The sequence below is a fragment of the Mus caroli genome, chromosome 4, assembly GCF_900094665.2.
Source record: "Mus caroli chromosome 4, CAROLI_EIJ_v1.1, whole genome shotgun sequence".
Taxonomy (NCBI): domain Eukaryota; kingdom Metazoa; phylum Chordata; class Mammalia; order Rodentia; family Muridae; genus Mus; species Mus caroli.
The window spans coordinates 127,791,726-127,805,896 of NC_034573.1; the positions used below are offsets into that span (position 1 = coordinate 127,791,726).

Consider the following 14,171-nt stretch of genomic DNA (forward strand, 5'->3'; position numbering starts at 1 on the left):
GTCAGGGTGCCATTCTTTGAATTGAACCCAGGAAGCGGGTAGGTGGAGGAATGTCGCTATCTGTTTTATGACCAGTACCTGGAGCACTAAGCCACAAAGGCTACACTCCCAAGCCTGGGCCCAAAAGCCTCGAATTTTGTTTTTACTTTGCTATACTTTTTTAATACTTCTTCAGTATCAGAGCATTCCCCTTGTTTATCATTTTTTTATCTGACAGATTAGAAAAAATAATCATACTTAGTTCTTATAGATTTCTGAAGTGAAGAGTTTTTATTGTCTTGTAATTTCTGTGTGCATATACATTATTTGTCTTTTACATATTTGTATTGGGCTAATATTTGAGTTTTTTGCAAGAGCAAAAAATATGTTAAATATGTTAAAGGCATTCCTTGACATATGGTTTACTTTGGTTTTTGTTGCTGTGACAAAATACTATATAGGCTGGGTAATTTATAAACCATAGAAGGTTGTTTCGTGATTCTGAAGGCAAAAAAGCCCTAGAACACAGTGCTCCGGGCTCAGGCCTTCCTTTATCATTCCAATGCGAAGGTGAATGGGAAGGAAGAGGTAGCAAGAAGGAGGAGGGTGGGCAGGTGGGCAAGCAGCCCTGAGGGAGAGTGTGCATTCATTAACAGACCTACTGATTGCTTGATGGGTTTTTGTTGTTTGTTTGGTTTTGGTAGAAGACATGATCTATTTTGCCCTGTCTGGACTAGAATTCACTTTATAAACTAGGCTGGCCCCAAACTAACAGATGTTGAAACTAAGGGTGATTGATACCACACTGGGACCTAAGACCATTCTTATTGTCTTGAATATATCAGGAGCCCTTGGGAGTCCAGCAGTCAGGCCCTTCTCTGGCTTTGCAGCTGTGTTGGCCATTACACTTCTAGCAGGAAACCTCACACATGCATTTCTTATTTTGTGTTTGTTTTGTTAATGGCAGAGTCTAGAACTCACTATTTACACTAGGCTGGCCTTCTGCCTCTGCCTCTATGCCTCTCAGTCTAACTTCTCCTCAGTGATTTATGTGGGGGCTTGGCTTTAATACAGCCCTTTCCTGATCCAAGACAGCACAGGTAGTTCATGTATCATGGTCTCTGCCCTGTGCTTCTGCTGAGAAGCCCTCCTTCATTGTCTCTGCATGGCTTTTGCTGCGCCCAGGTTAGGAAGTGATGGGTTGTAGCGTTGTTCCATATGGTGTCAGCAAAACTTTGTCCTTAGTTTCCATAAAATTAGTTATGTTCCAGCATCTCAAAGTTAAAGATGGAACTCATGGGCCTTTTCTCCCTCCCTCATACATCCCAGACACCAAGTCTTCCTGTCTTCTTTCACCCTCCTGTCTCCACAGAGCTTCCTAGTGTGTCACAGACCTGTACTAGGTAAAATTCACTCATGGCCCTCGTCACATCCTGCACACTGACTGCATTAATCTTACAAACTGTATCCTATTTTCTCTTCCCTCCCGGTGAATCCTCCACAAGCAGTCAGAATTAATCTTTACTTTTAAAATTCTAAACATTCATTTATTATTTTGTATGTAGGAGTGGTTTTCCTGCATGTGTGTATTTGTGTGTTGTGTCTGATTTCTGCCTGTGGAGGCCAGGAGAAGACATCAGATCACCTGGGACTGACGCTACAGCTTCTTCAGGAGCACCCGGGCTTTAACAGCCGAGCGCATTTCTGAAGCAGAACTCTGATTTTGTTCCATTGCTATCCAGGCCGATCATTCACTTCATAGTCTTCTGCTCAGAGACCCTGAGTGAACTTGCTTTCTGCACTCCACTTGCCAAGGGGCTCCCATTCACATCCCCCCTCCTCAGCGCAGGCTCACTGTATGCCCCAGATGCAGCCTCTCAGACAATAAGACCCCAACTGTGCTGCCTTTGAACACATTTTAGCCCTCCAGTGTCACATTTACAGCCAGGTGGAGCCAGTGCGTAGTCTTTGTGCTCCTTGTCTTGGTATTTATTTCCTTTGACTGGATGTTAGGTCCATTCCGTTCTGGAGAATTTGTCTAAATTCCAGTGTTTTGTTCACAGTTCACACAGATAAAGAACTGTCTGTGAGTCTGTCTGTCCATCCGAAGTATGTTTTCTTTCTTTCTCATTGCATCTTTAAAATTAAATTATTTTGCTATTTGTCTTGGGTGTTTCTCAGTGAAGGCCATACTTGTTTATGTTCGTTGGACCTATGCATATTAAATATGGGAGACATTTTATATGAGGATTCCTTATGTTATTTGCACATGACTGTTGGAAGCCTTTGCCTTCTTCTCACAGGTAGTAGGGTGGGCACGAGCTGTTAGTATTTGTATTTCAAGTTTTATTGCCCTGTCTTCTCTGATACTGTGAGTCTGCTCTAGTATATAGGATTCATGGCCCCACCACCCACACAGTTCTCACAAATGAATGTATTGGGTTATTTTCTAGATTTCCTCTACTCCAGCTATTTCAGAATCTTCCAACATTATAGACTAGTCAAGACCTGGTTGGTGCGCCCTGAGCTGCTCTTGCTAAAACCCTCTGCTGGGACACTGTTGAGTAGTCACTCTTTCTGGACAGAAGCAGCGGCTGAATTGTGCAGAGAAGCATGAAGAGCAGTTCTACAATCCTGCTGCTTTGCCCACAGTCCAGTTGGGAGCTCAGGCCGTCCTCAAACTATGCGGTCTCAGAAGTGCAGGGGCAGCTGCACTCAGCCATGCTGGCCACCTACTATGAGACCCTCCGGTGCTTTGTGGCTATTGTCTGTCTGCTACATTATGAGACAAGCTAACCGTGCAGGCTGTGCTTGAATCTATGGCAGGCCTCCTGTCTCAGCCTCTTTTGAGTACTGGAATCCGGGCTGAGCCACAATCCCTGGGTTAAGGTGTTTAAGGAGGAGTGAATTCCTCTTGTACTTGGGAAGAATCTGTTCTTTGCTCCCAAGTCCTCAGTAAGAGTGATCCTCCTAACCAGAGTTTAGAAAGTAATTTCCTGTGTGTTCTTGGAAGCTCTTCATGCCCTGATTTAGATTCCCCTTTTACTGTGTTTGAGTCTGTGGGTCTCTGTGTGTTTCCTCCTAGCAGTGAGGACCTGCATCTTATCAAGGTTTAACAGGATGGAACTTAGCATTGGCACACATTGTAAACTGTTGAAGCATTGAGGAGAGATTGCTGACTTAGTCCTAATCTATTGTGATTATCTGGCATCTTTATGGTTTTGTATTGTTGCTTCTGGCACTCTTTGGGGACAATTTTTTTTCATTCCTACCTACTTGAGGTAAGGAGTATGGGATTCTGCGAGTGTGTCAATGTATTTATTTCATTTCTGCTGGAAGTCATTTTCTTTGTGTGTTTCCAGATGTTCCTATTAGAGTCTGCATTTAATGTACTTCCTGATTTTTATGACACATTAAGTGAACCAATTCATGATATTCATGGTTTAGGAACACAGGGTACACCCCTGTTCTGCTCGTGGTGATTAAATTGAGATTATGCCAGATTAAGACTAATAAAGAACAAGATTAAAGTATTTCTATGTTAGTATTGTCATTTTCTTCATATTATGTAATATGAAGTGTTCAAGGTGACAGTAGTACAGACCCTTTAGTTCTTGCTCACCCAGCTGAGCCAGGGGCAGCATTTCCTCATGATTTACACAGTAGGTGGCAGGGCCTTAAATTCATGCTTACTCATGACACACTCAGCTGTGTGCTTGTATACGTGTGTTCATGCCAGTGTGCGTGTGTGCAGCTAAGTGTGAATTTGTACGTTTGTGCAAGTGGCCATCATGTGAGGGTGTGTGGAGGTCTGAAGACAGTGTTGTGTGTTTTCTCATGATCAGCATTCATCTTTATTTTTGTTTTCTTTTTAGTAAATTTTTTCATATATTTTAATCATACTCTTTCCCATTTCTTACCCCCACCTCCCTATCCACCAACTTCATTCATGCTTAAGTTTGCATGTGCTCTCTCTGTCTGTCTCTGTCCTGTCTCTCTCTCTCTCTCTCTCTCTCTCTCTCTCTCACACACACACACACACACACACACACACACACATTTGGTTTCAGACCTGAGACAAGGGGCTGAGGTGCATATTTTACACATCACTGCAGACCTGGCCTCCAGTTCTCCCAGCATCCCTCAGTTCCTACCTGGCATCCCCTGCATGCAATCCTGAATTTATCAGGGCAGAGGTTGGGCTGCCCTTTTCCCAGAGGTTCCTCCCTATGTAATCCTGACATCATCATCATTATTTTAAGATTTATTTATTTATCTCATTTATTGTAGCTGTCTTCAGACACACTAGAAGAGGGCATCAGATCCCATTGCAGATCATTGTGAGCCACCATGTGGTTGCTGGGAATTGAACTCAGAACCTCTGGAAGAGCAGTCAGTGCTCTTAACCAGCAACCCCAGCTTAACCAGCTCTCTCCAGCAACCCCCCCCTTAATTTTTTTATTTAAAGATTTAAATATGAAAGAGCATTGTAACTGTCTTCAGAAACCCCAGAAGAGGGCATCAGATCTCATTGTGATCCACGATGTGGTTGCTGGGATTTGAACTTAGGACCTCTAGAAGAACAGTCAGTGCTCTTAACCTCTGCGCCATCTCTCTAGCTCTTATCACTACATTTTGGTTTCTCACTCTTCTCTTTATGGGTGAGCTCTTTCTCCTCCTCCCCCCATCCTGTACCCTCCCCCCCTCCCCCTAAGGCCCCCCCCCCCCCCCAGCCTCTATCCTTGGGGCCAGTGAACTTGCCCAAGAGCACCTTCCCAGTAAACCTGCCTTTAATCTAATCTAATCTGATTTAATTTGGCTGTTTTCACCGGCAGTGGAGAAGTTACCCATCGCCCTGCCCCTTCCCTCCACCAAAAATGGGGTTCATATGTGTCTACTTCTGAGCAACTTCCACATAGATGCTGAGCTCTGTGGGAAGGGGTTTGATGAAGACATCCCATTTAGAGCTGAGTGTCTGGAGTCTCTCACTCTCTGCTCTTTGTCCAGCTAAGAGACTTTGTTTCCTCTCCTGTCTACTGCAAGAGGAAGCGCCTCTGAAGAGGGCTGAGCCAAGCACTGGTCTGTGGCCATAGCTCTTTGTTCTTAAGAGTCCTTCTGTTGCTTTGTTCAAGAACCGCAGCCGCACATGCTCCCTCAGGGCCTATGTATGGGCATCTAGGTTCAAGTTCTTGGTGACTTTAGCAATTTTAGGTATGGCTCTGTCTCAGAATAGACCTTAAATCCAATAAGAAAGTGATTGATTATTCAAATTATCACACTGTCTGCCTTTTTCTTTGAAACATGGTTTCAGTGAACCTGAAGTTGATGTATTAGGTAAGGCTGGCGAGCCAGTGATCTACCAGTGTGCACTCTGTCCCCACGCTGAGAGCATGGCAATGCCCTCTGGTGCTTTTCCACGGGCTTTAGGGTCCTGATGTGTGGATAGGATAGCTTCCTGCACCTCCCCCTCCCTCCCTCTCCCCCTCCCCCTCTCTGTAATCTCTCACTGAACCAGTCAGCTAGGCTGGCTGAGCAAGGACTAATGTGCTCTGCCTATCTGCTGCCTCCCTCACCTGACCATGGAGTTACAGGTGACGCTTCCACACCTGCCTTTTCCACAAGTGCTCGGGTCTTTACGTCTGTGTGACACACGGCTTTACTAAGTGACACATTTCTCTAACCTCCCTTTCTGAAGACTCTGCTTCCTAGGGCTGTTAATTCTTAAATGTCTGTAGGGCTAGTGATCGGACTGCTCCTCTGCAATGCTGGAGACCCGCACCAGGTTCCCAGCCACAGCCAGGCTGAGACTTGTAGACTGTTTGAGGGCATGTCTTCAAAGCTAGCTGGGCACTACAGGAAGAGCTTGTATTAAGCAAGCGAATAGTAGTTATTTCTTTCATATGGCTTTAAGGCATTTTAGATGGACTTCTGGTATTTAGAGATTCATGGGTCTGTCTACGTAGCTGCTTACCACCCTAAGCCGTTTATGTGATACTTGTCAACCCAGGTATTAAGAAGAAGGGTCCTCACCTGACCTTCTGACAAGCTGTAGTCCGTGGTATTCTCTTTAATAAACAAAGCATACAAAGTTTTCTTCTGTGTGTAGTTAAATGTTTATTAAAACACTAAATAACTTGGATTCTTTTCCTTTTTATCTCTCTTTGGCCCATAGAATTGAACAGAATCAACATTTTAAATTTGGACTCTGAGGCCTTCCTAATTTCCTATTTAATATGTGTTTCCCCAGAAACTCAAGGACTCAGGATAATTGTGGCAGTTTGCATTTCTTTCTCTGTGGTTCAAAATAAAAATAGCGACTTTATCTTTCCTCTGTTTTAGTAGCCATTATGGAGAAATAATTGTGCAGTGTGAGCAGTGTGACGGAGTAATACATTTGCAAAGCTGTGGCATTGTCTCCTTTCTCATGATACTTTACCCTCTGCACGTACAGCTGTGTATAAATTACATCTTGCACACCCTAGACAGCAGTGTTATTTATCATCTATTATAAGTGATCTTTCACATTTATAGTTCCACTTTTTCTCCCCAAGACAGGATTTCTTTTCGCAGTCCTGAACTCAGTCTGTAGACCAGGTTGGCTTCAAACTCCCGAGAACCACCTCCTCTGTCGTCCTAGTACTGGGATTAAAGTACTTAATTAACTAAAGTGCTAACTAGTTGTACTTTAAGAAGTTTAAGACATGTAACTGAAAGTAGTTTTTGCTAGCCCTCCCCTTTAAGTAGCCCCTATCTTAATCATCCTGCACTGCCCCCTCCCTGCCTGTAGTAGGAAAGAAAGGTTTCTAGGGCAGTTTCTGTAGAATTCAGTAGAAGATACCAAAATGGGCCTTCGCCCTCGGGAGATGTTGCTTTCTTCTGTGGCTTTTGTGTAACTGTGCATCTGTGCACCTGCCTGGAGCACCTATCCTTCCTTGTGTTGCTGTTCGCTCTAAGTTGCACAATGGCTCTAGTTTCCTCAGCCTGCTTACTCCAGGTTTAGCAGGCATTTTTTAGTACCAGAGAATGGCCAAATATAAAATGGGAGTTTCCCCTGTTGTGAGAAGCCAGAGCTTTGGCTTGCTTTTCAGATTCTCCAAAGCTTCCACGGTGCTGGCTCCATAGTGAAGGTGGCAGGGACCTCAGCTACTTTGCACATTGCAGTCCATCGGAGAGCTCAGCGGCTGTGGCAGCCATCAGGGCCTCTCCACACGCTTGGCTCAGTCAGTCACTGGATAGCAAACGCTTGTGTGCTTGGTCTGCCCTCTGCGGGCAGATGAAGTGCTTTGCTCAGGATTTTACAAGGAGAGCTGACAGAACTTTTAGCCAGTCTGGGAGGATGTTGAATCCTGTCCCGCTGTGGCAGCCATGACTGCTGTAGTGGAGCTTGAGGCAGGAAGGGTCACTGGAGTGGCTGTGTGGGTGCTTGTGCTGTCTTCTCTGCCGTGCCGTGGTTAATAGTAATCGTCTCTTCTCCTCCCTCCCCGCTGCCTCTGTCCTCCTCTCCCCTGTTTTTATTCAATTGCCCTGTATACACCCCCACCCCACTTTCCTTTCAATTTTGTGACCTCTCGCCCCCTCTGCCTCCCCTCCTTGCTTGGCTTCCATGTTGCTAGTTTTTATGTTTGCGTGCTCATTATCACCCTTTTTTGTACTTCAAATCCCAGCAGCTGCCCAGCCAGGTCCCTGAGCACAGCCCTGTGGTATATGGGACTGTGGAGAGCGCTCATCTTGCTGCCAGCACCCCTGTCACTGCAGCTAGCGACCAGAAGCAAGGTTTGTGTATGACTGTTTCCTCCCTCTAACTTTAGTCTCTTGTATAATGACATTGCTCACGGTGTCCCGTCAGACACCCGAGGGTTACTCTGACTGCTCTGTAGCAAATCTAAGGTAGAAAGTGAGCTTGTACGAAGGGAGGGGAAGGGTCTTGCATTGCACCTGCCTTGCTGTTGCTATCTATGTGTGAGGAAACACTTAGCCTGAGGAGAGTAATCAAAGCATATATCTCTATATATGGATTTACAAGAGCAGCACAGATGTGTATTTTCACCATTCCATGGGGTAGTTGCTATTTCTCAGAAAAGATAACATGTTTCCTATAAGCCTGAGGCACCAGACCCCATGAGAGAGCAAGGAGCTGAAGAGAGCTCTGGAAGCAGACAGGGGCCCTGGCTGTGATGTCCTGCTGGGGCCCCCACCTGGGCCTTGCAGTTTTTTCTACCAGGATTAGGGGTCTGGGGAGGACTCTCCCACCCACGTGTAAATGACAGCTTTTCCTCCATCATTGCTGATGCAGGAACAGTGTCCAGGCTTCTGTTACTGAGCAGGGCACAAGCTGCCATGTGCTTATCGAAAGCAAATACGATGCCTTTTGAAGAAAAAAGCTGATCCTTAAAAGTGAGAAGTGGTCTTTCCTTTCCTGACTGATGGATTTCGCTTTGCCTTTGTGGAGCTTGTGTCCAGTGCTCAGTAGGAAAAGGGAGCAGGAGCAGGCAGTTGCTCTCTTCTGCTTCTGGCTTCACTCCCCAGTGGGCAGACACCATTGTATGCTCTTTGAGGTCTCCATTCATCAGGTCTACTACAGCTAGCTTTTGGGGTGTTGGTTGAAGTTGGGGTTTTTTGATGGTGGTTGTTGTTGTTTTGTATTTCAAGACTGGATTTCTCTGTGCAGCCCTGGCTATCCTAGAACTTTTTAAATGTTATTGCGGATACTGGGAATGGTCCTTAAAATATAAGTATGTGAGCAAATGCTCTTAATTTTAGCATGATTCCTTTTTTATGCTTTTTTTTTTTTTTTTTACTTTTTCAAAGGGTTTTGTTTCACACAAATTAATTACATTCAAGCTTTTTGAAAAGCTTGTTTGTTGGTTGGTGGTTTTGTTTAAACAAAGTCTGAATACTGTAGCTTAGGCTGGCCTGGACCTTGTATGTAGCATGAGCAGGCCTCTAATTCTTCAGCCTCCTGAGAGCTGTGATTACAGATAGGAACCTCCACACCTGCTGATTTCAGTTTTCCCACAATATACTGTGAAATACAAGACCCTCCCTCTCCATTGAGTATTGACAGTAGCATTAAACCTTTATAAGATAATTTCAAACCAAAAGATAAAAAACCCTTAGCTGGCTTGCTTTTAATGACTGTCACCTCTGCAGCAGTCAGACATGTAGAAGGTTTATGTGTGCTCAGTGCTGAATTCTAGGTACCAGAGCCATTGGCCTTGCGGAGGGTGAGGTAGGTTTGGAGGAAACTGCTTTTTATCTCCAATGATTAAAGCACTTTCAAAAAGAAAAGTTTGAAACAGGATCTGGTTTTGAAGTCATTTGGTAACTCGCTATATATACCCAGAACTGAGCTCAGGTTTGTGACGTCCTGCCTTTAGTATTGTAGCGGTGTGCTGCTATGCCCGGCAGTAAGACATTTGAAGCAAACATTCTTGTATGATTTTACTCATAGTGATGAATAGTCTTTAGTAGATTTTCTTTAAAATTTTCGTGCACTTTTGTACAGATGTAATCCAGCCGGGCACACTGAGTGTATCTGCACAACTCTGTTGAATACATCTTCTTTGCATACTACTTCCACAACGAGGCTTCGTTATAAAAACATCCATATCATACTAGGGAATAAGAGTTCAGACCAGCCTGACAACATTATTTGAAGTTGTTTAGGGAAGAAGACTGCTCAAATTTTAAAAATATGAAATATTTCTATTTTGACACTATTAGGTCTATATATATTTTCAGGAAGGGAAAATGGAAAATTCTATAATCCCCTTAGCTGCTTTCATGTCTTATAAGAAATTTGAATTAACAAAACAAATTTTCAGGCTGCTATACAGGTGTGGATGGATTGGCAAATGTTTTAGACTGTCTTGAGAGTACTGTGTTTTGAGTACTGTGTTTTAAGTACATATGAGAGCGCCAATGGGCAGCCCTTTGTGACTGAAGTAGTTGTCACATCGAGGAAAATTTCTTGGGGGTTCTCATAGATTGCCAATATGTGAAGTGATTTTCAGACTAGGTGGGCTTTTGTTTGGGGTTTGAAGTGTGGCCTCCCGAAGCCCAGGCTGGCCTCTAGCCCCATCTGTCGCTGAGTATTACTTTGAACTCATGATTTTCTGCCATATGTCCTGGGTTCTTAAATTAGAGATGTGTACCACCTCTCCCAACTCCTGTGGTGTTAAGGATGGAATCCTGGGTGTCACTCCTGCTAGGCAGGTTTCTCACCCACTAATGCACCCCAGCCTCAGGGGCTCTTGCAGCTGTGTGCTGCTAGTGGTTGTAACTCAAATGCTGCTAGAAAGGGCTCTTGAGGTAGGAGTTTTTATTCTGTTCTTTTTTGATTATGCATTTTTCTTTATGCTTACTTTTCAGACATGAAATACCTTTTAGGGTAAGTGTAGAGAGATGCACTTACTTAAAGACTTGTAAGCTGGGTGTGCTTGCACACAGCTCTGGGCAGAGTCTGACCTTGTCTACATGCAGAGTTCTAGGCCCGGGACTGCACTGTTATTGTACCCCAGACAGTAATATGTGCTCTGCCCTGTTGGTTGGTTTTCTGTCTTGTCAATGGGTCTGTCACTGCTGAGGTCTTAACTGATAACAAAATGTCCTTCCTGCTGGCCTGCTCACCCCTGAGTAGAGAAACATGGACCAGAACTGATCTCTAAGCCTCAGTTTCCTCTTTTGTAAACCATGAACACAGTAAGTAAGTAGTCTATCCTGGGGAGGGGTAAGAAGTGAAGGGAATGATCCTGCCGGGCCGTTAGCCCACCTTGTGCTGTTATTCCACTGCTGTCTCAGGACCCAGCACGTGAGCAGATGTGTTTAGTGTTGTATGCGGACAGTGACACAGTGTTTATAAAGGGAAAACTATGAAATGCATGAGGAACTTGGCTTGGTGTTCACATATGACAGCAGAGAGCACGAAGGCTTTTCTCTTCCTTGAGAGAGACTTGAGCCAGTGCAGCACAATGCTTCCAGGGTCCAGGTCGTCAGGAGAGGTGGACACGGCAGTCCCTATAGTCGTCAGTCTTCATATTTTTGGGAGGAGTTTGCTCTGCATTCAGAAATGGCATCTGTTGTTACTCTGCCCTGAGCCAGCTGGGGTTCTCTTGGCATTCAGGGCAGGCGTGCCCCTCAGATAGAGGATGCTGCCAGTCTTGGCCTCTTCCTAGTAAAGTGCCATGGCACCTGCTTGATGATCATGAAACAGTCATAAGCACTGTCTAGGCCACTGGTTGGTCATTCTTACAATAATGATAATCCATTATAGAAACTGGATCAGCAAAATGAAAGAAAAATATGTGTCTCCCACAGTTAGACATGTAGAAGCAACTGCAGGAGTAGCTTTTGAAGTTACCAAGTGGACCCATGTGCTGTGTGTGGCCTGGGTAGCAGACCTAAAAGGTGGGGGAGTTTCTCAGAGCTATGTAATAAATAAATATCCACTAAACAAGATCAACGAAGAACACATGTGTATAATGAACGCGTATGGTTCCCATGAATTTTTTATCTGCCCTGCCACTTAACCTGAGAAGATTGGAGTTGAGCATTTACTGCTAGGATAATGAGAAAGGTCAGTCTTGTAGCTAGATGCCTTAGCTCCCATCCCGGCACTTAGAGTGAATTCTGAAGCTGGTAAGAGCTCGCCTTAGCATGGTGATACGTCAGCTCTGCTTTGCTCTGCCCTACGTGGCCGTGTTCTCGCTCGTTCACAGACTTTACATTGCTGGAGTCATTTTCATGGGTGCGGCTGCATTGAGAGGAGAGTCTCTCAGTTTTAGAGAACTGGACACGTAAGGACGCCCGCAAGCTGGGGACATCAGGGAGCTCCCTCTCACAGTGACTCCCATGTTCTTAACCTGGACGCCAAGAACTCAGTTGATTAGCACTCCTTTTTCTTTATGGTTATCATTTTCTACTTTTTCTTCTTTTCTCCATACACAGATTATGTTTCTACACACGCACACGCACACACACACATACATACATGTTTCCCATGAGTTAAAGTCCAGTGGTTGCTTTAGTGGCTCCTTACCTTGGTTCCCTTTGAGGAAACCTATGACTTTGTTTCTACACTGCTGCCGGTTTTGGTTAGAACCTTTTCAGTGAAAGGAGAGTTAATTTGGAAACTACCGTTCATGTCAAAGTGCTTGGGGAGTTTATAATAGTTTGGCTTCTGATTATTGGTCTTCATACTGTTGTACCTGGATAGTAGTGTGCCCCTACTAGAAAAATAGTCGCAGGAAGCAAGGTAGAGAAGAGGTGGGAGCCGGGCGTGGTGGCGCACGCCTTTAATCCCAGCACTCGGGAGGCAGAGGCAGGCGGATTTCTGAGTTCGAGGCCAGCCTGGTCTACAAAGTGAGTTCCAGGACAGCCAGGGCTATACAGAGAAACCCTGTCTCGAAAAACCAAAAAAAAAAAAAGAGAGAGAGAAGAGGNGGGAGCTGTTTTCTCTTTAAAATGGTTGCGCTCAATTGGGTGGGGTGGCCCACGCCTATAATCCCAGCCTTCTGTAGGCTGAGGCATGAGCACAGGGTACATATAGTAAGGTGAATGGGGAAGATCTAATGTTAGCTTCTATGAGGTCTCCTCTTGTTCTCCTGCCATCACCATATGGCAAACTGTCTTACGCCTAAGCAAGTCTCACGTGTCAGTGTCCTGGAGACCAAGGCCTAGGAAGTGTAACGAGAGACCAACCAGGCCAGTGTCTTTGGAGTCCCATATTTTGGTCCCTTTTCCTCCCATGAGTGTGGGTAAGTGATGGACAGACTTGGCCTAAGGCAGTACTGTGTATTATATGATTCAAACTTATTCTTAAAATATTTTATTTCTTTTCCCCCAGAAGAAAAGCCAAAACCAGATCCAGTGTTCCAGTCTCCTTCGACGGTCCTTAGGCTCGTGCTCAGTGGGGAGAAGAAAGAGCAAGCAGGCCAGATGCCTGAGACTGCTGCAGGAGAGCCCACCCCAGAGCCTCCTCGGACTTCATCACCCACCAGCCTTCCTCCACTTGCCCGGAGTTCACTTCCTTCGCCCATGTCCGCTGCCCTTAGCAGCCAGCCGCTGTTCACGGCTGGGGACAAGTGTGGACTTCCTTCCTCCAAAGAAGAAGATGCACCTCCTGTCCCCAGCCCCACGTCTGGCCCAGCAGCCTCAGGCCCTTCACTAACAGATAACAGTGATATATGCAAGAAACCCTGTATCGTAGCACCTCATGATAGTCAGCTAATTTCTAGTACTCTCCTAATTAATGAAGTGAATGGAGTTGGTGAAAAATTACCAGCCAAGGAGAACACTGTGGGCATGCTGAGACAGGAAGTGCTGCCATTGACTCTCGAGTTGGAGATTCTAGAACATCCCCAGGAAGAATTAAAAGTGGAGTGTACGCCGACTCCCATTGCCCCGTCCATGCTGCCTGCCTTCTCCCCAGCTCCTCCGACTCCCCCCACTTCTCCTCCTTGTCCTCCAGTTGTCCTGTCTGCCGCCATTGCTCGTTCTCCGGCTGCTGCCACTGAGGTCCAGAGAGTCGCCGATGAGGGAGAAAGCCTGAGAACTTGCCTTAGCAAGGATGCAAAGGAGATGCAGGACAAAGCGGAGTCAGAATCAGATGGGCAAACAGAAGAGACTGCGGATCCCCAGAACTTACATTCAGGAAGGAGCCCCGCCCCAGGTAAGCTGCTCTGCCCGTGGTGGTCGCGTGCTTGCTGCCGCTGAGGAAGAGCCAGTGGTGGAGTTATTTTTTAATTGGCTACTTTCCTTGACTTCCAGAAACACCGAATGAATGCTGAAATTCCTAGTCTGATTTCTTCAGTGGTGTGCTTGTTTTTTAGTACAGCCTGCAAAAGAGTTACTCCATTGTCTAAAATACACTAAATGCCGCCAAGGTATCTGTTTCTCTGCATTGTTACTTTTGTTTCTTAAACTCATGTCCTCAGCCTTTTGCTCTGTTGCTTCGAAACTAGAATGGAAATCAGCATGGTCTTTCACTTCCAGCCCTGTCTTCTCAGGATTCTAAGCCAGCCAGCCATGTGTAACTGAGTCCTGGATGGAGAACTGGTCAGGGAAATTGCCCGCAGAGTTACAATTCCTCTTGAAGAGCAAAGCCCCCTTTGGTTAGATTCTTTAATGTCTCACTTTTTCTTTGAAACGTTTCACTGATAGTGTACACCGGTAACTCCAGCACTCTGGACGTG

At 45.4% G+C, this 14,171-nt stretch overlaps 1 protein-coding gene across 21 annotated transcripts in view; it reads left to right on the forward strand.

Moving 5' to 3' along the window:
• Positions 1-14,171, forward strand: part of Eif4g3 (eukaryotic translation initiation factor 4 gamma 3) — a 208,565-nt gene that overhangs the window by 116,243 nt on the left and 78,151 nt on the right. For 17 of the 21 annotated variants that reach the window (XM_029476718.1, XM_029476711.1, XM_029476717.1 and 14 more), the window contains 2 exons: positions 7,644-7,752; positions 12,824-13,648. In XM_029476718.1, coding sequence (XP_029332578.1) covers positions 7,644-7,752; positions 12,824-13,648 — 934 coding nt within the window. The remainder of the gene's footprint in view (positions 1-7,643; positions 7,753-12,823; positions 13,649-14,171) is intronic. The other 4 variants (XM_029476719.1, XM_029476698.1, XM_029476701.1 and 1 more) reach the window with 1 other exon arrangement.